Here is a 25,201-nt window from a genome sequence, read left to right as displayed (position 1 = left end):
TCAAAAATTCCATTCAAAAAGAAAATTGAGAGGAAATTGAAGCAATCATTGTCACCAGAGGAAATGTACTTGGCAACTAAAAGATGAATGGGTGGCAAGTCTCCTTCACCCAATGCTTCTTAGAGTTTTAAGAACCGTGGCTGTAGAACCGCTGTCTGTATTCGTGGCAAATTTCCAAATTTTCGTAGATTTCTAGAGTAGTCCCAATTATTGGAAAACTGTAAATGTCACATTTCTACTCGACAAAAGAAGGATACAGAAAGCAGGACTAGTTAATCCAATATCTGTTAATGAGAAAATTGGAAAATCATAGTCATCAAGCAGAACGAATGTTAAAATACTGCTTGCAAAATGATAACATTTTAGGGCATAAAATACAGGTTGGATAAAAGAGAACCATTGTAAATAGTGTATTTGAATTTGCAAAAGGTATGGAGTGCCACAAGGTCTCATGCCATGTAAAATATAAGGGATGATAGTGGTATGATCAAATGATGCCAGATTGGCTAACTATTAAGATAAATTTGTTGTCTTTAGAATAAAAGGCTGTAACAAATGTGCCTCAAGTATTCACAAGCTACATTGATGATTTGTGCCAATCTTCCTGATGACAGATGACCAGGGAAAGCAAGCTGCAAAGAGGTCAGTGTCTGCAAAAGCAATATATTAAATGGGTGGGCACATGTGGGAACACAAGGTTGTATCCTCTTGGGTAGGGAGAATAAGAAAGCAAAAGAATTAAACAGAGATTGCAAGATGTTTTTGTACAGCAGGATCTGGGTGTCTCATGAAACACAGTAAACCTCAGAAAATCCTGAACCTGATTTGTTCCTGATTGTTTGGCATCATGTTCGTTTGTTAACCCAGATTGAGCTGGTGGTCCAGATGGAATAGTGTGTAAAGCTAGGGTCAGGAACACCCCAACACTGGGGTTCCTATTGAAACGTCATCTGAAACTCACCAGATTCTATTTTTCCATTTTAAACATATTGGGTGCACTGGAAAATGTATTATACTGTACAACATAAGTGTACCTGTGAGTAATATTACTTTAGCGATACAGGTCTTCTGGCCCTTCAACCTATGCTGCCCCAGCAACCCCTGATTAACGCTAACCTAAATAAGGGATGATTTACAACAATCAATTAATCTACCAGGTATGTGGGAGGAAACTGGACGACTCGGAGAAAACCCAGGTGTTCCACAGGACGAACGTACAGAGACACCTTATAGAATGGCACTGGAATAGATCTCTGAAATGCTCTGAGCTGCACAGCATCACGCGAACTGCTATGCTACGTTGGAATTATGTCCAATTGTACAGAAAATCTATTTCATCACTGCCAAATTCCCCAGAGTGGCAGGCAGCTGGTTGTGTTTTTTTTTACTGTAATTGATTGGGCAATTAGGATATTGGTAAAAATGAAAGCATCTGATGCAGAAAATATTAAAATGTGGGAAATATTTGGCAGATCAGGCTGCATCTGTAGGAAGAAATGCAAGCTGATCTGAGCATTTAGCAATTTCTGTTTTAATTAGAATGTTGGTTTCTATTAAAATCAATGTAATCAGACATTACTAAAACTGCAGAAAGTGTTGGTTGGATCATTCCTGCATAAAAACTTTGACTATTTAGGAGACATGCTTCCATTAGATTGATTTTATTGGTTAGGTCTTTGAACGATTGTCATAGACTGATTTCTGCTCATTGAGAGGCGATCGAAATGAAAAGTACAGCATTCAAAGGAAGATAACAAAGTGGGTGCTGAGCAAGGTGAAAAGAATCATCAATGCTTTGAACTGAGACCGTCTTCCCTGCATCAGCACTAAGATGGAAGATAGCCATGATAGTGGGGAAGGGGGTTAGGCAGGCTGGTAGGTGATCGGTGGACCAAATAGAGGTGAAGGATGAAGGGCAGAAGGAGCCAGGTGGGAGAGGAGAGTTGAGGAAAAGGGCAATGGGTGATAAGTAGAAGCAGAGAAAGCAGATGGAGCCAGGTGGTAGTGAGAAGAGAGTGAAGCAGAAGATGGAGGCTAGAAGGGAGATAGCAGGGACACAAAGGCAACCAATGCTGTAAACTGTTAAGGTAATTGGAAACATTACAGAAGAGTTGAAGGGCAGATGAGGGAGGATTTGGTGGGTCAAATATGTGGGAAGTAAGTAGATGGAACTTGGAGGAGTGGGGAAGTGAGTGGGGTGGGGGGAACTGTACACCCAAAAATGGAAGTGGATCAGATGGCGAGAGAGGGAGAGCAGGTTACTCAAAAGTGTTTAAACCATTAGGTTGTAGGCTCTCCAGGTAGAATATATGGCAAAGGAGAAGACAGAACGGATGTGTTAATGTGGGAATAGGAAAGGGAGTTGAAAAGGTGTGCCTTGGGTGGCCATTGAAGACCGAGCACATGTGCTCTGTAAACGGTTCACATGGTCTCACTGATACTGTGAGGATGTTCTTTCAAGAGGGATGTGGAATTGGTGGTTGGGGGGGGGGGGGGGAGATAGTTTTAGAATATGAAGTCAGATTTCAGATACAAAGAATATCATCTCCCAGTGGGTCATGAATCTTTAATGGCAGCTGTGGAGGCTGAAAAACCAAGAAAAGTTACTATAATTAAAGCAATATATTCCAAGCCCATGTTTTTTTAATCCAAATATTAAACTGGTCAGGTATTTGTCCTCATTTTTAAAAGACGCTTATGAGATAAATGTCCTTCCCCTTCAAGTGGTTCTGACTTGCATTTGATATCGTTTCTGGAATGTATTTCCATGTGATCTCTATTAACCCTTATTGCTCTTCTGCATTTAATGTAGGATCAGCTATGCAAACTAAGAAAAGCTCTTGTAGTACTCTTTTGGGAGAAAAACCTATTTGCTTGGCCCTAGTTTTTATTCAAAGATTTACTTGATAGTAAAAGGTTAAAACCCAAGTAGAACCATTCCCTTAAAGGTGTGCTTTTATATTATGATTGGGCCAAAGGTACTTGACTTTCTTGAAATGCAATGACTCGGGGGTGAGGGGGGAGGAGCAGAATGCTGATTGTGTACATCCCAAATTAATACGTCAAATATGATTTTGCTAGCTTACAAAATGTTGATCAACATTCAATTTAAGTCACAGGTATTGGGCTGCACAGACAAATTGATTCCTTGAAAATTCATTCTTTCAAATACTGAACCTCTTGTTCAGTTGCTAAAATCAAATTACTAATCCACTGACTCATCTTGAACAGAAAGCAACACATGGCACCATGTTGACAGCAATTTTTGGTGGGAATTAAACTCTTGACTGGCAGTGAAGTGATTTCTTTGGGACTGTTAGGTTGGATGCGAGAATGAGCTTGGCATCTGGACCACTGTAAACACAAATGGATTGTTTGAGGTGTTATGAAAAATGCATTATATGTGTACAGTAGCAGGATGAAGATGTTGGTCCTGATGCAATCTACATACAAACATTTAACAGCAAGCTGAAATAGATTTATGTACTAAAAAGACTGATGGTACATTTTACTTTCTGCAGCCTCAACATCACAAGTTAATTTGTGTTTTAAGTACAATAATGGAAATATGGCAACTGATTGCACACCTTAAGATCCTGTAAACAATATGATGAAGACTGGGTTTATGTTTTAGGTCAACAAGCCTTAATATCTGAGATTCTAATTAAAGGTAATTGACCTGAAATATGGATTCTGCCTTTGTCCACTGGTGCTGATTGACCTGTTGAGTATTTCCACTATTTTCTGTTTTGCTGAAGACATAGCAGGTTAGCATTTCTGGGAAGAGAATGTTTCAGATTGATGTCCCTTCTGTTTTCATTAGTTTTAGTTTAAATTATTTAGTTATTCTACAGTGCTTAAAATTAGACCCAGTCAATTATTGAAAGACAATTTAAGACCAGGGAATAGTTGGGTATGTTGATTGTGAAGTAGGGTTTTCATAATTTGGAACATCAGCAGCAGAATTTTGGGCAAGAACACATGGACGAAGTGAGCGGGGCTGGCCATGAAGGTATAAGAACAGTCATCTCAAGATTTAAGGTACGAGTGGTGAGATTTCAGTAATTCACGAGCTGGGCAAACTTGGATCCTGCTACAGTTCTGGAATACTTCAGCATGCTTACAGAGAGGTGCTAGCCTGGCTGATGCATTCCATATTGCCACCCTCCAAATGGCAAACTTTTGGGGCCCTTCCCTTTGCTGACTATTGCCAGATGCAAGCAAAGCTAATCAGAATCTTTCCTACCTAATTTCTTTATCCAGCTGTGACAATTTCTAGAGATTCCTTCTATTTTTTCTTTCCTTGTGAGTAGATGTGAAAAAAGTAGTGAAACTGATCTGTGATTTTTAAACCTTTGATACAGGATTTATTACTGTAATGAGCTGTGAAGCCACTAGATGGCAGGAAAGAAGCATTAAATTACTTGTTCAAGCATTTGATTATAATTCTCCTTTCCTCTGGTGTTGCTCTAATTTCTGCTGGGTATATACTTGCATAGAACTAATCGTAAAGAAAATTGCTTCTCTCCCTGTTGCTGGTGAGTCTAAGAGAATCTTAACCCTGCGGAGAGCTCTGACTTGAGTCTTGCTGGAGAACAAAGTTTAAACTCAGCAGGTGATTTAACCTTTCAGGAACTGCTAGACTTCTCTTTATTCTGTTAATAATCATCACTGCTCTTAAGATAGCATCTCCGCCTCCATTTGAAGACGTGTGTTCAATTCCCCCACCTGTGACTTCACCACAACCTAAGATGCCCCACCAGTAAAGTAGGGAATACGTACACAACGCTGGAAGAACTCAGCAGGTCAGGCAGCATCTGTGAGAAAAGAGTAGCCAACGTTTCGGGTCGAGACCCTTCATCAGGAATGGGGGGGGGGGGGGGGGGAAGAGAGGGCCGTAGCCCAGTAACGAAACGTTGGCTACTCTTTTCTCATGGATGCTGCCTGACCTGCTGAGTTCTTCCAGCGTTGTGTACGTATTCTTTGATCCACAGAATCTGCAGTTGCATTTTTGAGTAAAGTAGGGAGTAGCTAGGTGCACGCTGTGCCTCAGATGTTGCTCTTTGAACCCCTTAAAGCTCACTCACAGGAGCACAATGACCACAAGAAGAAATTACCCCTGTAACGGAGCCACAGTAGTTATCTACAACCAACACAACTTTTATTTTTAAAAACACACCTTGTTGAATGCAAGCTGTTTTTCCACAGTAACAGAGTAACTACTCGACTGTAAATCCTTCTAGTGCATCAGTCAGTCTGTAGGTTAAGCAGATCTACAAAATGCTTTAAGGAAGTGCAAGATCAGACCTGATGACCTGGAGGATGTTGATGCTGTCCTTAACATTTGGCGACAGCTGTGTAGGGACGGGGTTCGTACAACCAGAAGAGAGCCAAGAGAAATGCCCCTATGGTTGCCATCACTACCACATATACTTGTCCCACCTGCAATAGAGCTTGTGGGTCCAGGATAGGACTGTATAGTCATCAAAGATCTCACGGTTAAAGGAGTGGACGTCCTCATCGAATTCCGATGGACAACCGAAGAAGAGGTTAAGCAGGATAAGAGGAAAGAGTGTTGGTTAGTTAATAATGGTTGCAATTATATACTGTATCTGGGGTCAGATTTGAGCGCTACCTTTAAAATCACAAAGCGGTTGTGCGCTGACTGGTCTTGTGGATTCATTGACCTTAATCAATGCACCGGTGGCGAGCGGTAGTACAGCTGAGCAGGATTAACCGTTCTCCTGATAGGTATCTTGAGCAAAATGGCTTTTTTTTTCGCAGTTATGAGCAAAGACAACCCAAACAACATGGAGAAGCTGTCAGGTACAGTGTATGTTGCTCATTGATAGAGAATGCTGAGAGCTTTCAGGAGAGCGGGGAAAATAAACGGGTTTAGATTGCTGAATTTCCTTCTTTCTTGCTATCCTGTGGCTGAGTGTTTGACAGTATAAGACCTGAGATTTTCGCTTTGATACTTTTTTTTACATATCAGTTTATAATAGAACACTACAATGCTGAAACAGTTTTTAATTTTGGCTAAACTCCATCCTCTACTAAGGTTTCATTTTTTCACTCTTAGATTCACAATGTTTATGAAAAGGCTGGAGACCATTCAGCCCACTGTCTGTACTGGTTCAATGTAAACCAACTTTTGGTTATTTTGTCAAAGATCTTTATTCTGTGTCCTCTGCTTTTTTTTTTACCTCAGACAATAGGAGCACTTGCTGTGCATGATTGTAACTGCTCCTATTTCACCTGACAATCTCTTCTGCTCCCTGGAAAACAATCTATCCCTATTACTAAAGTTCTTCATCTCAAGTACATCTCTTTCGCACACGCTCCAAATCTTCATAACAAAACGAGGACTAGCAGCAGGAGATGGTCTTTTGACCCTTGTTCCTGTTCTACCATCAGAAACCACCTGGCTAATCCAATCTAAACCTGTGCCATTTCCTTGGTCACGATTTAAATATCTGTCAATTTCTGCCCACAATGGATAATGAACAGTACAGCACCGAAACATGCCCTTTGACCCAGGATGTGATACAACATAGAACCCTACAGTACAGACCCTTCAGTGCATGATGCCGTGCTGACCTACATATATCTCCACAATCATTCTCACCCCCCCCCCCCCACACCTTCCTTCACAACCCATAACACTCCAATTTTCTTTCATCCCTAAGTCCAGAAGATATAAGAGCAGATTAGACCATTTGGTCATGACCATCTGTTCTGACATCCCAACATTTAATGATTATTCTCTCTCTCAATCCCATTCCCCTGCCTTCTCCCTGCAACCTTTGATGCCCTTAGGAATCAAGAGCCTATCAACCCCTGCTTTAAATATCAAAGTTGAAAGTACATTTATTATCAAAGTACATATGTCACCATGTACAACCCTGAGATTCATTGGCTTGCAAGTATTCACAGTAAATAAAAAGAAACAAAAAAAAGCAAAATAATAATAAACAAATAAGTAATAAACATTGTGGACATAAGAAGATGGTTCCTTGACAGTAACTTTATAAGTTGTGGAAACAGTTCAGTTTTGGGGTGAGTAAATTGCTTCTGGTACAAGAGCCTGATAGTTGAGGAGTAATCATTGTTCCTGAATCTGATAATGTAGCTCCTAAGGTTCCTGCACCTCATTCCTGATGACAGCAGTGAGAAGAGAGCATTGGTGGGGTGGGGGGGTGTCTCAGATGATGATACTGCTGTACTGTGACAATGGTCCATGAAAATGTGCTCAGTGGTGGGGAGGGCTTTTCCTTTCATGGGCTTTGGTGTTTCCATACCAGCTGGTAATGCAACCTCTCCACTGCACGTCTATTGAGATGACATGCCAGATCTTTGGAAACTTCTCAAAAAGTAAAGGTGTTGTCATGCTTTCTTTGTAACGGCACTTGTGTGCTGGATCCAGAAGAGATCCCCTGAAGACCCTGATGACAGTGAGATATTTAAAGTTGCTGACCCTTTCTACTTTTGACCCTCCAATGAGGACTGGCTCACGGACCTCCGTTTCCTCCTGAAATCAGTAATCATCTGCTTGGTCTTGCTAGCATTGAGTAAGAGGTTGTTGTGGCACCACTCAACCAGATTTTCGACCTCTCTCCTATATGCTGATTTGTCACCACCTTTGATTCACCTAATGTCAATGGTGCCATTAGCAAGATTGAATATGGCATTGGAGTTGTGCTTAGCCACACAGTCATAAGTGTAAAGCGAATGGAGTAGGGGTCCAAGCACACGGCCTTGTGGTCCACATGTGCTGATGTTGATCAATCTGAACAGGTAGGGGTCTGCAAGTGAGGAAATCGAGGATCTAGTTGCACAAGGAGATATTGAGGCCTATGTCTTGGAACTTATTGATTAGTTTTAAGGGGATGATAGCACTGAATGCTGAACTGTAGCAAATGAAGAGCACCCTGATGTATGTATCTTCACTGTCCAGATGTTCCAGGGTTGAGTGAAGAGCCAATGAAATGGCATCTGCTGTTGACCTGTTAGGACGGTGGGTAAATTGGAACAGATCCAAGTTGTTCCTCAGGCAGGAGTTGATACGTTTCATCATCAACCTATTAAAACACTTCACTGTAGATGCAAGTGCTACTTGAAGATGGTCATTGAGGCAGGTTGCCACATTCTTCTTAGGCACCACCCAATGACTTGGACCTCCACAGCTGTCTATGACAATGAATTCCACGGATTCACTATGCTCTGGCTAAAGAAATTCCTCCTCATCTCTTCTAAGGAAACATGCTTGTGTACTGAGGCTGTGCCCTCTGGTCCTCGACTCCCCGCTATAGGAAATATCCTCTCCACATCCATTCTATCTTGGCTTTTCAATATTTGATGGGATTCAATGAGATTTCCCCTCATTCTTCTAAACTCCAGTGAGTACAGGCCCATAGCCATCAAACACCCCTCAAAATTAACCATTTCTTTCCTAGGATCATTCTTGTGAACCTCCTTTGGACACTCTCCAATGCTAGCACATACTTCCTTGGATAAGAGGCCCAAAACTGCTCACAATACTCCAGTGCCTTATTAAAGCCTCAACATTCCATCCTTCCTGACATTAAATTTACCATCGTTGGCACTAACTCAACATGCAAGTTCAGCTTTAAGGAATCCTGCAGAAGGACTTCCAAGTTCCTTTGCAGTTCTGATTTCTGAATTTGCTCACCGATTAGAAAACAGTCTACTCATTTATTCCTTCTACCAAAGTGCATGACTCTATACTTCCCAACACCGTATTTCATCTTTTCCGATTCTCCTGTAGGTCTAAGTTCTCCCTGCTTCAACACTACCTGCCCCTCTACCTATTTTTATATCATCCACAAACGTATCTATGTGCCTATCTAAGAGTCTTTTAAATATCCTTAATCCAGGTTTTTACCACAGTCTATTTAAAACAAACCTCGCTGACTTCTCCCCTAAACTTTCCTCCACTCACCTTAAAAGGATGTCCTCTGGTACTAGCCAATGCCTCAATCAATCAATGCCTCCTATGCAACTCAATCAAGTTGCTTCTCATCTTTCTTCACTATAAAGAGAGAAGTCTAGCTTGATCAACTTTTGCATGTAAGACATATTCTCCAATCTAGGCAGCATCCTGATAAATGTCCTCTGCACCCTCTCTAAAGCTTCTATGTTCTTCTAATAAACTGGACACAATACTCCAAGTATAGACTAACAGACCATAAGTTTTCTTGACTACCCTATCAACTAGCACCACAACTTTGAGGGACTGATGAATGGGGACAAGATATCTTTGTTCTTCCTCAAGGCTATGGATCCTGACATTAACCGTGTACTCTGCCTTCAAATTCAACCCAGCAATATGTATCACTTCCCATTTTCCCTATTCAAAATGTCTGTGCTGATTATGATGCCAATCTGACGAATCGCATCTGCCAGCACGTGGTCTACATCTTTATTCCTAGGTTGTACATGTGCCTGTCTAAACACATTGTAAATGTTGCTATGTATCTGGTTCTACCACCTTCAGGCACATACCCCTCTGGGCAAAGCATAATAAAACTTGCCAATCTTTAAACCTTCCCCTCTTATCTTGAACCTGAGTTTCTTGTATTTGATATTTTCGATCTGGGGGAAGTACTCTGGCCCTATCTACAGGGTCATAGAAGACTACAGCACTCAAAAAACCCTTCAGCCCCATCTAATCTATGCCAGCCTACCCAAACCAAAGCCCTCCATTCCTGTCCCATCCATGTACCTATCCAAATTTCTCCTGCACGTTGAAATCCAACCCATATCCACTGGCAGCTTATTCCACACACTCACCACTCTTGAGTGCAAAAGCTCCTCCCCAACCCCACAACCCCCCATGTTCTCCTTAAACATTTCACCTTTCACCCTTAATCTCATCCAACCTCAGTATAAAAAGCCTGCTTGCATTTACCCTATCTATACCCTCATAGTTTGCATACCTCTAGTAAATCTCCCTTCGTTCTCCTACTCTCCAGGAAATAAGGTCCTAACCAATTCTACCTTTTCCTATAACTCGTACCTCAAATACCAGTAACATATTTGTAAATTTTCTCTGCATTCTTTCAATCTGATAACTTTCCTGTTGGTAGGTAACCAGAACTGCCTGGGCTGCTGAGTTCCTCTAGCATTTTCTGTGTATTGCTCGGATTTCCAGCATCTGCAGATCTTCATTTCGTGTTTGTGTCACTATAATCCTAGTTGGGCTTTACCAGCATCTTATCCAACTTCAACATAACATTCCAACTCCTGCACTCATACTTTGATTTATGAGAGTCGAGGTGCCAGCAGCACTCTTCACAACCCTATCCACGTATGCCATCACTTTCAAGGAATAATGGATCTGTATTGCAAGATCCCTCTGTTCCACCATGCTCCCCAGTGCCTTGCCACTCACTGTGTAAAGTTCTATGCTGGTTCATCCTCCCAAAGTGCAACACCTCACACTTGTCTGCATTAAATTTCATCTGCCTTTGCCCAGGTTATTTTTCCTGCTGGTCCAGATCCCATTGAAAGGTTGGATATTCTTCCTCCTTGTCCGCTCCAACTGTGTCCTCTGGTCTTAGACTCTCCCACCGTAGGAAATATCTTCTTCACATTCACCTTCTCAAGGTCTTTCAGCATTTAATAGGTTTTAATGAGGTCACCCCTCACTCTTTTGAATTCTAGTAAACACAGGCCCAGAGCCATCAAACACTCTTCATTTGACAAGCCATGCAATCCTGGAATCATTTTTGTGGACCTCCTTTGAACCCTCTCCAGTTTCAGCACATCCTTTCTAAGACAACTGCTACTCCAAGTGATGCTTGGACTGTGCTTTATAAAGTCTTAATATTATATCCTTCCTTTTATATTCTAGTCCTCTTGAAATGAATACTAACATTGCATTTGACTTACACACCAGACTCGACCTGCAAATTAACCTTTAGGGAATCCTGCACAAGCACTCCCAAGTCCCTTTGCACCTCAGTTTTTTGTATTTCTCTCCATTTAGAAAATGGTCAACCCTTTCATATCTCTCATAAACTGAGGTGCTCTAAACCCATTATCAATCAAGTCATTAACATAGATGAAGAACAGTTGAGGCTCCTGCTCTCATCTCTTGGCAACTAGCAAACTATTGATTGCTATTCTGAGAACAGTCCAATGTTCCTGACTGTTTTCTGTTTGTTAGCCACTGCCCCATGCATGCCCATAAAACATACCTCTTTGTATGTGATTCCTGCTGAAATGAGATCTAGAAATCCAGAACCACTACTTCTGGTTCCTGTTTGTCCATTCTGTTTGATATATCTTCAAAGAACTCTAACAAAGTGGTCAAATGCATTTCATCCCTCTCCACAGATCTCCCTCCTGGCTCATATCCCTGCAAGTGTGACAAGTGCTCCACCTACCCCTGCACCTCCTCCCTCGCCATTCAGGGCCCCAAACAGTCGTTTCAGGTAACCCGACTCTTCATGTGTGAGTCTGTTGGGCTCATCTACTCTACCTGTTGCTGGCAGTGCTGCCTCTTCTACATCGTGAAGCCCAAAGTAGATTGTGGGACTGCTTTGTCATGCACCTTTGCTCTGTCCGCTGCAAAGGGCAAGATCTTCCGATGGCTACCCATTTCAACTTGGTTTCCTATTCCTGTTCTTATGTGTATGTCCGTGGCTTTCACCTCATATTTCATCAGGGTAGCCTCCAACCCGAAGGCATGAGCATCAATTTCTCTAACTTCTGTTTTTCCCCCTCCCTCCTCTCTTTTCCAATTCCCCATTCTGGTTATCCTTTCACTCATTCTCTTCTACCCTCCTACCCATCTCTCCTCTGGTTCACCTCTTCCTTCTTCCCATGATTCACTCTCCTCTCCTATTAGATTTCTCCTTCAGCCATTTACCACTTCCACCTATCCCCTTCCAGCTTCTTGTATCATCTCTCCCCCCCCCCCCCCAACATCCCCCCACCCACCCACCAACTCACTACCCACCAATCTTCCTGCTTAACTGGCTTCACCTATCACACGCTAGCTTGTAATCCTTTCCTTCCCACCTCCTTATTCTGGCTTCTACCCCCTTCCTTTCCAGTATGGATGAAGGGTCTCAGCCCAAAATATTGACTGTTCAATTCCCTCCACAGGTGCTGCCTGACCTGCTGAGTTCCTCTAGCATTTTGCGTGCCTTACTCGTGCACTTGGCTTGATTATCTTTCAATTTTTCTAAATATCTTACTATTACCCCTTTCATAATGGATTCCATTATGTTCCTGATTATAAATGTTATGTTAACTGGCTTATCATTTCCTGCTTTCCACTTCTCTCCTTTCTTGTTCAGCAGTTTCACAGTAGTAGTTTTCTAATTGGGATTTCTCCAGAATCCAGGGAACAGTAACAAATTGCAATCAACATACTGTATCTCTGCAGCCACTTCCCTTGGGGCGCTGGGATGGAGTCCTTCAGGAGCAAGGGTGCAGTTAGCCTTTGGCTGCATTGGTTTGTCCAGAACATTTTCTCAAGGGATAAAGATTGTTTTAAGCTCCTGTCTCCTGGACATCCATTATTATTGGGACACTTTTCATTCATTGGTTCTGTGGGAACAACATTTATTGTCACTGCATTAAATGCACTCAATGGCCACTTTATTAGGTACCGCCTGTGATCTTCTAATTCTGTAGCCCATCCACTACAAGATTCAATATTTTGTACATTCAGAGATGTTCCTCTGCACATCACTGCTGTAACACTGGTGATTTCAGTTACTGTCACCTTCCTGTCAGCATGAACTAGTCTGGCCATTTTCCTCTAACCTCTCTCATCAACAAGGAGTTTTTGCCCAGAGAGCCGCATGGACTAGATGGGCCAAAGGGCCTGTTGCTGTGTTGTAGTGTTCTGTGACTCTACCACTCTAACTGCTACTCACTAGATTTTTTTTGTTTCTTGCATCATTCTCTGTAAACTTGAGACTTTTCTATGGTCAAAGTGCTCTAGATCGCATTTCTTCCCCATTCTGAAGATGGGTCTGAACAACATCTAAAGACCTTGACCATGTCTTCATGCTTTTATGCATTGATTGGCTGATTAGATACTTGCATTAACGAACAGGTGTACCTAATAAAATGGCCACTGAGTGTACATTTAAAACTCTTCCGTCTTGTTCTTATATTATTTGCTGATATACTCTCATCTTCTATATTCCTCTTGAGCTACCTGTTGCCAGATTTTAGAAATTTCCCAATCCTCTGGCTCAGCACTAATCTTTGGAACACTGTTTTATCTTTTGCAATCTGATGGCTTCCTGAACTTGGGTGAGTCTTGGCTGGCGCACTCTTCCCATTCACTCTTTCCTTCTCTACAGAATTCATCCTTGCAAAGATTTATGAAATATCTCCTCAAACATCTGCAGTGCTGATCTAGTCTTTACCTGTAATTTTTTTGTGTGTGCCGTACTCTGCCAGAGCTGCGGCGACCACTTTTTTATCCAAGTGGTGGTCTTGGAGGAAAGATTCTGTGAGTGGTCCCCCACGTCCTTCTCACAGCGCAGTGTTTTTCTTTACGAGGCCAAATTGCAAGCCTCGGCATGGATGGAAAATGTGCCTAGGAGCAGCCCGACTAGATTCGAACTCGAGAACCTTCCCTGATGTCACTGCGCCACCAGCCAGTCTACCTGTAATTACAGTCTATTTAAGCTGACCCTGTCCTCGTAACACAAAATACTGGAGGAACTCGGCAGGCCAAGCGGCATCTATGGAAAAGACTACAGTCGATGTTTCGGGCCGAGACCCTGTCCTTGTACCACTGGCATTGCCTTTAGGTTTAGGACACTAGCTTTAGACACAAGATTCTCACTTGTTCAAGCTGCATTACAAATCCTACAAAGCTATGACCACGATTTCCCAGAGGAGATCGACGGAGACTCCTACCCTGGCTCTTTGTTTACTCTAATCAAACTGATCACCTTGAGCTTGTGAGCAAGCACCGTTCCTCACCATAACAGTGATCGTATCCTTCCCAATTGAGCAATTCCACCTTGTTTTCCTTTCTGCCCATCTTTCAAAGATGTCATATACCCCTGAACGCTAACCTGCCTAATTACCCTCATTCATTTCCAGCTGTGCTGTTGTTAAAAAGTACTTTTTATAACGATGCTTAGTGAGGCACAGAGAGGCACACTTGTATTTACTGACAAGTACCTTTATTGTACTAGTACTAACAAGTATGAGGTATGGAGAGAAAGCAGGTACAGGGTTCTGAGTTGGATGATCAGCCATGATCATACTGAATGGTGATGCAGGCTCAAAGGGCAGAATGGCCTACTCCTGCACCTATTTTCTATGCTTCTACGTGAATTCATACACTAAATACCTTGTGTGCACACTCGCTAGGTATCCTTGACTCTCCTGAATAGTCAAAGAACAGCAAAGGTATTACCTAGGCAAAGGAGTCTATGCTGGCCGGGCGTTCCTCATTGTCCCGATTCACTCGCCACGTGTTTCAGACAGGGTTGCTTATGCTTGTGTCTGCGATGGTTGTTCTTTGAAGTCACCGCTACCAGCGCACACGAAGCAGCCATTTTTATATCCATTCCTTATCAATTCAAATATCGCATCCCAGTGTCATTGGCCACAGGTCTTTTGTCTGTCCTGTAACACCTTGTTATTGGCTCTGCTCCAAGCCAGTGTCCATTTATTGCCCTCTCCCCATCAAGTGACAGCCGATAATTTATGGCTCTTTGTTCTCAATCAGCAATGAGCTCGAAACATTTCAGGCAGGCATCAACCCCAACATTCACAAACCTGCATGTTATATCCAACCAAAGAACATTTCACAAATAACTTCTTATTTGGAAATGATCTCCAGTCCAGCAGATTACCTGAAGTATCATTGTGTCCTCTTTAAAACATTGATCAAGCCCAGCAGGTCATGCTTACAAAATGGAGTGCCTTCACAAAATGACAGCCTCCATCCCCAAGCATGTGGCAAGAACAAAGACAATTAGTCTGTCCTTGATTCATCTGAATTCACTGATTTGTAAACTGTCATTCTTTCTGGCCAACACTATCAATTTGTCCATCCTGCTATAGCAGCTGAATGCATTCAGAAACTGAGCATCTAATTTTATACTTTTTGTGCCTTTATCTACTCTGATCGGTAATTTGCAGAGTGCTGCAGAGATCAGTGCTGGAATCATCGCTGTTTGTCATCTATATCAATGATCTGGATGATGAGTTGGTAAACTGGTTTAGCAAATTTGTGGATGACACTGAGATTGGGGGTGTAGTGTACAGTGAGGAAGGCTGTCATAGCTTGCAACAAGATCTGGACCACCTAGACAAAAGGGTAGAAAAATGGCAGATGGAATTTAATGCACTCAAATCTGAGGAGTTGCACTTTGGGAGGAAGAACCAGGGCAGACTTACACGGTGGACAGTAGGGAATGGAGAACTTCAGTAGAACAAACACAAGGAAATCTGCAGATGCTGGAAATTCAAACAACCCTTCGTCAGGACGAAGGGTCTGGGCCCAAAACGTCGACAGCGCTTCTCCCTATAGATGCTACCTGGCCTGCTGCGTTCCACCAGCATTTTGTGTGTGTTGTTACTTCAGTAGAACCGATGGCTTTTGGAATACATATCCATAATTCCTAGAAAGTGGCTTCATACATCAATAGGGTTGTAAAGAGAGTTTTTGGCACTTTGGCTTTCATAAATCAAGGTTACAGGGTTTGGGATGTTATGTTGAAGTTGGATAAGATATTGGTGAAACCTAATTTGGAGTATTGAGTAATAGTAATGAGATTGAAAGAGTGCACAGAAAATTTATGAGGATGTTTCCAGGACTTGAGGACCTGAGTTATAGGAAAATGATGAAAAGGTTAGGACTTTATTCCCTAGAATGTAGAAGATTGAGGAGAGATTTGATATGAGGGGCATAGTTAGGCTAAATGCAAGCCGACTTTTTTCACTGAGGTTGGGCGAGACTAGGTCTAGAGGTTAAGGGTGAAAGGTGAAATGCTTAAGGGAAATATGAGGGGGAGCCTCTTCACTGAGAGGGTGGTGAGAGTGGAGCGAGCTGCCAGCAGCAGTGGTAGATGCAGGTTCGACTTCAATATTTAATAGAAATTTGGATAAATACATGGATGGGAGGGGTGTGGAGCAGATGCAGGTTGATGGTACGAGGCAGAATAACAGTTTAGCACGGAATTGATGGGCCGAAAGGTGTAGTGCTCTATGACTAAACCCTCCACTCCTTGATGCACCCTGGTCATTCCTGTCAATGACCCGAACTGTTACCTTCCTTCTTTTTGTCTTCCTAAATTCTCTCCTACCTTTGTTCCCTCACTTTCTATCTGCAGGGGAGCTTTATTTGCTACTGATCATACCTTTGGGTTCCTATCCACTTTTTTCCTGAAAAGCTATCGCCCAGAATGGGTTGGAAAGCTGTGGCTGAGTCAGTGTTACAGTAGTTAACTAAAACCATCATCACTTGTTGGATAGGAAAGAGAAGCAAAGTTTGCACATCGAAGCTATTTCATTGTGTTGGGATGCCAAAGATGCAGTAGCCAAGTACTTCCAGATGTGTGGTCGCTCTTGTTGCAGACAATGAATGCACAGCAAATTACCACAGTTTAACAGTCCATTAATAATCTGTTTTTGTTTGGGTGCTAATTATTAATCATGTTGCCACTTCTTTGTGGTATACTTATTTTCAGTTTCCTAGGATTTGAACCCATGATCTCCTTATTTGAGCTTGTGTGTCACTGCTGAGCCCATAGTTGTTACAGCAATCTTCTCCTTCCTTGGCAACCCTTTGCCATCAAGGATAATTTGTTTTTACTCTGCTTCTATGGTTCTGAGCTGACTGATGTAGTCATTTTTGTCCTTACTGAGACTTAGAAGGTTTTGCTATGCTCCCAATGCATAATTCTTCAGTCTCCCCATACCTGGAGGACCTTCTATGCTCAATAATTCTGGCATTTACTTTGGCTTATGTAGAACACAGGGCGCTGTTGTGCCAGATCAATTAAACTAGTTTATTTACACCTAACTAAACTAATCCCTTCTGCCTGCACAAAACACACCAAATGCTGGTGGAACTCAGCAAAACAGGCAGCATCTATGGAGGGGAATAAGCAGTGAACACTTCGGACCATGACCCTTCATCAGAACCTCATTCAGAAATCCTTTACATTTCCCTCATTCTCTTCCATGGATGCCGCCTGACTTGCCAGTATTTTGTGAGTATTACTCAAGATTTCCAGCATCTGCAGAATCTCTTGTGTTTATGACTTTCTGTGGGCATAATGACCAAATCCCTGGATTCACTGCACATTCACGTGCTTATCCAAGAGCCTCTATCATAGATGCCTCCATTGTATTTACCCCCACTACCACCCCTGGCCGCACAGTCTAGAGAGCCACCACTCTCCACCACACCACAGATATGTGGTGCAAGTGTAATAAAACACTTGTCTCGCATATTCGCTATGAACTAGCCCCTTATCACCCTGACTGCATTCCCTCTAGTGTAGCACACTAAGTTTTTACTGCTAATGTAATGGTTTCTCTGTAGCAGCAATGTTTGGGTTATGACTGGAGATAACGGAGCTTTGGAATGTGGGGCTATCCAATGAGAGGGATGTTCTTCTTCCTTGTGGGTCTGGGAGCAGGGATTTCGCAGTCTTTTGCCAGGGAGAGATGAGGAGAAAAGATGCGAAAGGAGAGAGTTGGTAGACCGCCAGATGGAATGGACTTGGAGCGAGGGTCCAGGGGTCAGCGACGCTCGGAGGAGGTCAATGGTGGACGAACGGCTCCAACGTTACACATTAGACTGTTTCATGATAATGGGCCCTTTTCTTCTTTTTTGTTTCTTTACTAACCACATAATAAAATTAAGAATTATAAAGGTCAATCGTTTAATTGCATATGGTGTACTGTTTGTTATTTTGTGGTACTGATTTGTAACGGGACACATCGCGCAGCAACCACCCAAATGCGATTTCTTAAGTTTGGCTGGGCTGAGGGCTGTCTTCCCCTAGATTAAGCTGCTAGCCGAACTGAGAGTTACACTAGTAATTAGACGTTTAATCCCTGGGATAAAGATACCAGTGTCTACTCTATATCTATGGCCCTTACAATCTTATAAACTTCTATTAGGTCTTCCAATAGCCTTTGCACTCCAGAGAAAACACCCAGTCTCCTGATAGCACATTACTTTTAATCCAGGCAGCATCCTAGTAAACTACTTCTGCATGCTCTCCAAAGATCCATATCCTTCCTACAATGGTGTGACCAGAACTGAATACAATACTCCAGTTGCAGCATAACCAGCATTTTGTAAAGCTGCAATGTAACTTTCTGACTTTTGAACAGTGCCCTGACTAATAATAGCAAGTATTTCTTTTCCACATGATAAACCTTTGCCACCATCATTCTCAATTACTTTGTACCCAGACCTTCAGCTTATTCACCTTGATTACTTGTTAATGTTTTAATTGAACTTGCAATTCTCCAAACTGGTTTTTTTTGTGCATATGTGGGTTTTGATGCTGAGAAGTTAAATACCCAGAAAGGGATGGGTTCACTTGCAGCGATGGACTAGAGATGAAGTTGACCAATGCAGAGGAATTACACATCCCACAAAATTGTTGTTGGGTTCCTTTTTTCTGTCAAGTGACAACTGCATCTTCCCCATTTCCACTGCAATCACTGCTACAGACTCCCTGCTGTTTTTTTTTTCAGTACAGATTCTGTGCCTTGCATAACATAGAACTGAAGTCCTGGCTGAGAATAGTGGAACCAGGCAGGGCAGAGTCAGAAAAAGCTATGATAGACATTTTTATTACTATTCAGGAAGCCTGACAAGCAAGGCAGAGGAACTCATGGGTCGGTAGATGGGACTAGGATAATGTTTGTGTGTCTAGAGACTGTTGTGTGTGGAAGTCCCAGGAGATCAGTTTCTGAGATACCCTACCACCCTGTTTGGCACCAACAACTATTCTACTGTCAAAGTCACTCAAATCACATTTCTTCCCCATTCTGATATTTTCTCTAAACAACTAAACCTGTTGACCATGTCTGCATGCTTTTATGCATTGAGTTCACATTAACAATCAGGTGTGCCACGGAGGTGTAAAGTGGCCACTGAGTGTATCCCAAAACAGAAACATAGTTGAGGGAGGGTCAGGACTGGCAGCCCAATGTTAGGCAATAAGGCCATAAGACAGAGAAGAATTGGGCCATTTGGCCCATCAAGCCTATTCTGCCAGTTGATCACAGCTAATTTATTTTCCAACCCCATTCTCCTGCCTTCTCCCCATAACCTTTGACAACCTTACTAATAAAGTATCTATCAACCTCTGCTTTAAATAATTAATGACTTTGCCTCCGCAGCTATCTGTAGCAATGAATTCCACAGACTCACCACCCTCTAGCTAAGAAATGTCTCTTCAGCTCGGTTCTAAAGGGACCTCCTTGCATTTTGAAGTTGTGCCCTCTGGTCCCAGATTCTCCCACTATTAAGAACATCTTCATATCCACTCATCCAAGCCTTTCAATATTCAGTAGATTTTAATGAAATCTTCCCTCCTCCTTCCAAACTCCAGTGAGTACAGGTCCAGAGCTATCAACCATTCATCAGACATTAACCCTTTCATTCACAGGATTATTCTCATGAACCTCTTTTGGACCATCTCCAATGCCAGTATATCCTTTCTTAGATATGGGGCTCAGAAATGCTCACAATACATCATACATGGTCTGACTAATGCCTTTATAAAGTCTCAGCATTATATTCTTGCTTTTATATTCTAGTCCTCTTGAAACGTAGCTTACATTGCATTTGCCTTCCTTACTTACTAACTCAATCTGCAAGTTAACCTTGAGGGAATCCTGTACTAGGACTCCCAAGTCCCTTTGCACTTCCAATTTCTGAATTTGTCCCCCATTTGGAAAACAGTCTACACCTTTATTCCTTGTACCAATGTGCATATCCTTCCTCACCATGGAGCAGAGAGGGAAACAGATTCCAGAAAGGTGTAATAATAACAGGGTTGTTGTGGTGGGAGATTTTAATTTCCCAAATATCAATTGGCATGTTCCCACAGTGAGGGGTTTAGATGGGGTGAAGTTTGTTAGGTATGTTCAGGAAGGTTTCTTGATACAATACGTATATAGATAAGCCTACAAAAGCCTATATATATCCATATAAGGCTGTACGATCTGGTATTGGGAAATGAACCTGGCAGGTGTCAGGTCTCTCAGTGGGGAAGAGTATTTTGGATATAGTGATCACAAATCTATCTCCTTTACCATAGCATTGGAGAGGGGTAGGAACAGACAAGTTAGGAAAGTGTTTAATTGGAGTAAGTGGAAATATGAGGCTATCAGGCAGGAATTTGGAGCATAAATTGGGACAGATGTTCTTAGGGAAATGTAGGGAAGAAATGTGGCAAATGTTCAGGAGATATTTGCGTGGAGTTCATCATACGTGCATTTCAATGAGATGGAAAGGACGGCAGGGTTCAGGAACTGTGGTGTATAAAGGTTGTTGTAAATCTAGTCAAGAAGAAAAGAAGAGCTTATGAAAGGTTCAAAAAGCTAGGTAATGATATAGATCTAGAAGATTATAAGGCTAGCAGGAAGGAGCTTAAGAAAGAAATTAGAAGAGCCAGAAGGGGCAATGAGAAGGCCTTGGTGGACAGGATTAAGGAAAACCCCAAGGCATTCTACAAATACTGTATGTGAAGAGCAAGAGGACAAGATCTGAGAGAATAGGACCAATCAAGTATGACAGAGGAAAAGTGTGTATTGAACTGGAGGAGATACCAGAGGTACTTAATGAGTACTTTGCTTCAGTATTAGAAACATAGAAAACATAGAGCCCAATACAGGCCCTTTGGCCCACAAAACTGTTCCAAGCATGTCCTTACCTTAGAAATTACCTGAGCTTACCCATAGCCCTCTATTTTCCTAAACTTCAGGTGTATCTGTTCAGGGGTCTCTTAAAAGACCCTATTGTTTCTGCCTCCACCAAGATCTCTGGCAGCCCATTCCACACACTCACCACTCTCTGTGTATAAAAACCTACCCCTGACATCTCCTCTGTACCTACCTCCAAGCATCTTAAAACTATGCCTTCTCATGCTAGCCATTCCAACTCCAGGGAAAAGCCTCTGGCTATCAACATGATCAATGCCTCTCATTATCTTATACACTTCTATCAGGTCACCTCTCATCCTCCATCGCTCCAAGGAGAAAAGGCTGAGTTCACTCAACCTATTCTCATAAGGCATGCTCCCCAATCCAGGCAACATCCTTGTAAATCTCTGCACTCTTTCTATGGTCTTTTCTACAAGTTTTCCCTTTAAACTTGCATTTATTTAGTGTATATGAGCCAGGCTGATTTCTCTTCAGACATTGCAATTTTGTTCTCCTCACTTTCATTCCAGACTGCAACTTAATTGTGTCCCTGTCTGCTGTTTCCATTGTAACAGTGATTTCCACTGCTCATTTGAATATAAGCTATGCTTCAATTAGCAGCCACTTTTGAATGCTTTGTTTTAAGATTCTACACACTAAGGCTACATCCACACTACACCGGATAAATCCGTAACCAAAGCTTTTTCTCTTCGTTTTTACCCTCCGTCTACACTAAAACAACGTTTTCGTCCCCCAAAACTGGAGCTTTCCAGAAACGCTCTCCAAAGTGTGTAATTTTGAAAATGCTGCTTGGCCAGAACAGTGTGGACAGGGTAACCGGAGAAATCTAAAAACGCTATCAGATGGCAGCGTGCCATTTCATTGTTTTCTTGAACGTAACCTAACAATTTCAGAACAGATGGCAACGAGACTGATGCCAGAAGAGTTAGAAATGTACTCACCAAATACTTTGACCCATAACTTACTGAATAAATAAGTATACTCACTTTGCCCTGTTTTCTGTCCTTGCTCGTATGAAGGTGGTTTACCTATTTATGCAAGTACTTCTCTAACAATAGATGTGTAACAGCCTAATGTAACATTGTATGGAAATACAGGATAACACTGATGCAGACATGTTTTATACATTTAACAAGGTGCTTTATTAATGCAACAGAGTTAGTCAGTTTTTCAATGTTCGTCGTCAGCCGGGTCAATCTGTCTGTGAACTCCCTGTCGGTTGCTTCCGTACACTCCAGTATTTTTTTTACTTTTAAGTTCTCCTGTGCAAGAGCCAACAGCTGTCCATCATTTTAAGTTTTTCTAGCCTGTAACTGGGCAAACGCGCACTTTCACACCGAGATTCGACACCAGACATGTCACTTCTTTTCGGTAGCTATGTCCTGCGCATGCGCAGTAGGAGGAGATTCGCCAAAATCTCCGTTTCAATGTGGACAGAGATATTTAAAAATGCATAGTGTGGACGCCTATCACTTTTACGTGAAACCGGCGTTTTCAAAATTATCCGGTCTAGTGTGGATGTAGCCTAAATTATCTCTCAGCAAATCATTTAGCCCATTATCGAACTGGCAATGCTCGGACAATCTCTTTAACTCAGCCACGTACAAATGGACTCCCCTTCCTTTTGATTCCACTTATGAAGCCTGAAGCGTTCTGCAATCAACAGTGGCTTCAGTTCTTAATGTTCCTGCACCACTTTGACAATATCAAAGTGGTTGGAGCAGTCAAACATTGACACAATCTGTATGCTTTTAAACCCAATGAACTTTAGCAAAATTGGCACTCGTTTCTTGTTGGTTATTTCATTTGTTTCAAAATGCTGTTCCGTAGCTCAGTATACATGAGCCAATTTCTTGTTGTGTAGCCAAACTCCTCAATCTTCCTGATTTAGCCTGCCATTTCTGCTTTTTTAAAATAATGATTAGTATCACCTGGCACTCAGTTGATAAACCCCTAATTCTTCCGTTTTCTGAGTTTCCTTTTTTTAAAAAAGCTTGATCGCGTCTTCCATTCTGAAGAACGTGCGTTGGCTGCTTTTGTTTTGAACTCGACCGTCTCTCGTTTATTTTATTTTGGGCCTCTGACTGGCACTTTAAAAGGTCAGTAGCCATCTCTGGTTCATTTTAAAATACGTTGTCACCAATGTTATATTTCATAACTTCAAAACATTAAACTAATTTGGTGGAAATCATGGAGTCCATCAATGCGAGTTTAACTCTGTGCTTACTTTAAGTGAGGCGCACACGTATCACATGGTAGTGTGATGACATGTGCAATTCATGTATTTGTACATATAACCTGCAATGAATTATCTGAAGAATTATCTGAACAAACAAGAATGTTTAATCAAACAATATATTCACTTTACAAAGGACGAGGTGCTGGTGGTCTTACAGTATATTAAGGTGGGTAAATCTCTGGGGCCTGACCAATTGTTTCGTTGGTCATAGTGAAAAACTAGGGAGGAAATTAAAGGGGCTGGCCCTGGCAAAAATACTTACTCCATCTTCAGCCCCTGTTGAGGTACCAGGAGAATGTTCTCCTTTTATTTGAAAAGGGCTGGAAGGACAAGTCAGAGAGCTCCAGTCCAGACTGGTGAATCTTAGGTTACTGGAAAGGTTTCTGAAGGACATTCAGCATTTGGAAAAGGCAAAGGCTACATAGGGATAGGCAGCACAGCTTTGAGTTTGAATAGCTTCACAAATTTTATTTATTTTGTTTTGACGAGGTGACCAAGAGGATTGATAAGGGCAGGGCTGTGAACATTTTCCACATGGACTTTAGCAAGGCCTTTGACAAGGTGCCACATGGTTGGCTGGCCCAGAGGATGAGATTACGTGGACTCCAGGGATGTAAGATTGGTTGGTGTTAGAAGATTGAGGGTAGTTTCTCTGTGGTAGTTTGTTGTTTTTCACACTGGAGGCCTGTGACCAGTGGTGTGAGCAGGGATCAATGCAGGTTGTTTGGCATCTTTGTTAAGGATTTGGATGAGAATGTAGTTGAAGTGATTAGTAAGTTTGTGAATGACACCATAATTGGTGGCATAGCTGAAGGAACTCAGCAGCCTAGGCAGCATCAATAGAAAAAACAGTCAATGTTTTGGGCGGAGACCTTTCTTCAGGACTGGAAAGGCAAGGGAGGAGTCAGAGTAGCAAGGTGGGGGGAGGGGAGGAAGAATTACATCAAGGTAATTCAAGGTAGGAAAGGGGAAGAGGTCCTGAAACGAGAGTATAGGGAGTTAGGAAGGCAGTTAAGAAGAAGGACCGCAAAGGTAGTAATCTCAGGATTACTGCCTGTGCCATGCGACAGTGAGTGTAGGAATGGAATTAGGTGGAGGATGAATGCGTGGCTGAGGGATTGGAGCAGGGGGCAGGGATTCAAGTTTCTGGATCATTGGGACCTCTTCTGGGGCAGGCGTGACCTGTTCAAGAAGGACGGGTTACACTTGAATCCTGGGGGGACCAATATCCTAGCGGGGAGGTTTGCTAGGGCTACAGGGCAGACTTTAAACTAGTAAGATGGGGGGGGGGTGGGAATCAATTTGAGGAAACTATGGGAGAGGAGGTTAGTTCACCAGTAGAGCAAGTAAGTAGACAGTGTGTGAGGGAGGAAAGGCAGGTGATGGAGAAGGGATGCGCTCAGCCCGAAGATGTAGGGGAGAAGAAAGAAAAGGATAATAAATTTGAATGCATTGTTAGGGATGAAAAGAGAGGAGGAGGTGGAGAGTATCTTAAATGTATCTATTTTAATGCTAGGAGCATTGTAAGAAAGGTGGATGAGCTTAAAGCGTGGATTGATACTTGGAATTATGATGTTGTAGCTATTAGTGAAACATGGTTGCAGGAAGGGTGTGATTGGCAACTAAATATTCCTGGATTTAGTTGCTTCAGGTGTGATAGAGTAGGAGGGGCCAGAGGAGGAGGTATTGCATTGCTTGTCCGAGAAAATCTTATGGCGGTGCTTTGGAAGGATAGATTAGAGAGCTCTAGGGAGGCTATTTGGGTGGAATTGAGGAATGGGAAAGGTGTAGTAACACTGATAGGAGTGTATTATAGGCCACCTAATGGGGAGCGTGAGTTGGAAGAGCAAATGTGTAAGGAGATAGCAGATATTTGTAGTAAACACAAGGTGGTGATTGTGGGAGATATTAATTTTCCACACATAGATTGGGAAGCTCATTCTGTAAAAGGGCTGGATGGTTTAGAGTTTGTGAAATGTATGCAGGATAGTTTTTTGCAACAATACATAGAAGTACCGACTAGAGATGGGG

The 25,201-nt window shown here is 42.3% G+C and overlaps 1 protein-coding gene across 1 annotated transcript in view; it reads left to right on the top strand.

Annotated features, from left to right (window-relative positions):
* The first annotated feature begins 5,771 nt into the window (after positions 1-5,771).
* LOC140735901 (bactericidal permeability-increasing protein-like) overlaps positions 5,772-25,201 on the top strand; it is a 65,731-nt gene continuing 46,301 nt past the window's right edge. Inside the window, exon 1 of the mRNA XM_073061494.1 lies at positions 5,772-5,826. Within this exon, the coding sequence (XP_072917595.1) occupies positions 5,787-5,826 (40 nt within the window). The 5' untranslated portion in view covers positions 5,772-5,786. The remainder of the gene's footprint in view (positions 5,827-25,201) is intronic.

This window comes from Hemitrygon akajei, chromosome 11 (assembly GCF_048418815.1).
Source record: "Hemitrygon akajei chromosome 11, sHemAka1.3, whole genome shotgun sequence".
Classification (NCBI taxonomy): domain Eukaryota; kingdom Metazoa; phylum Chordata; class Chondrichthyes; order Myliobatiformes; family Dasyatidae; genus Hemitrygon; species Hemitrygon akajei.
The sequence above is the reverse complement of the archived record's forward strand: the minus strand, read 5'-3'. Positions and strand labels throughout refer to the sequence as shown.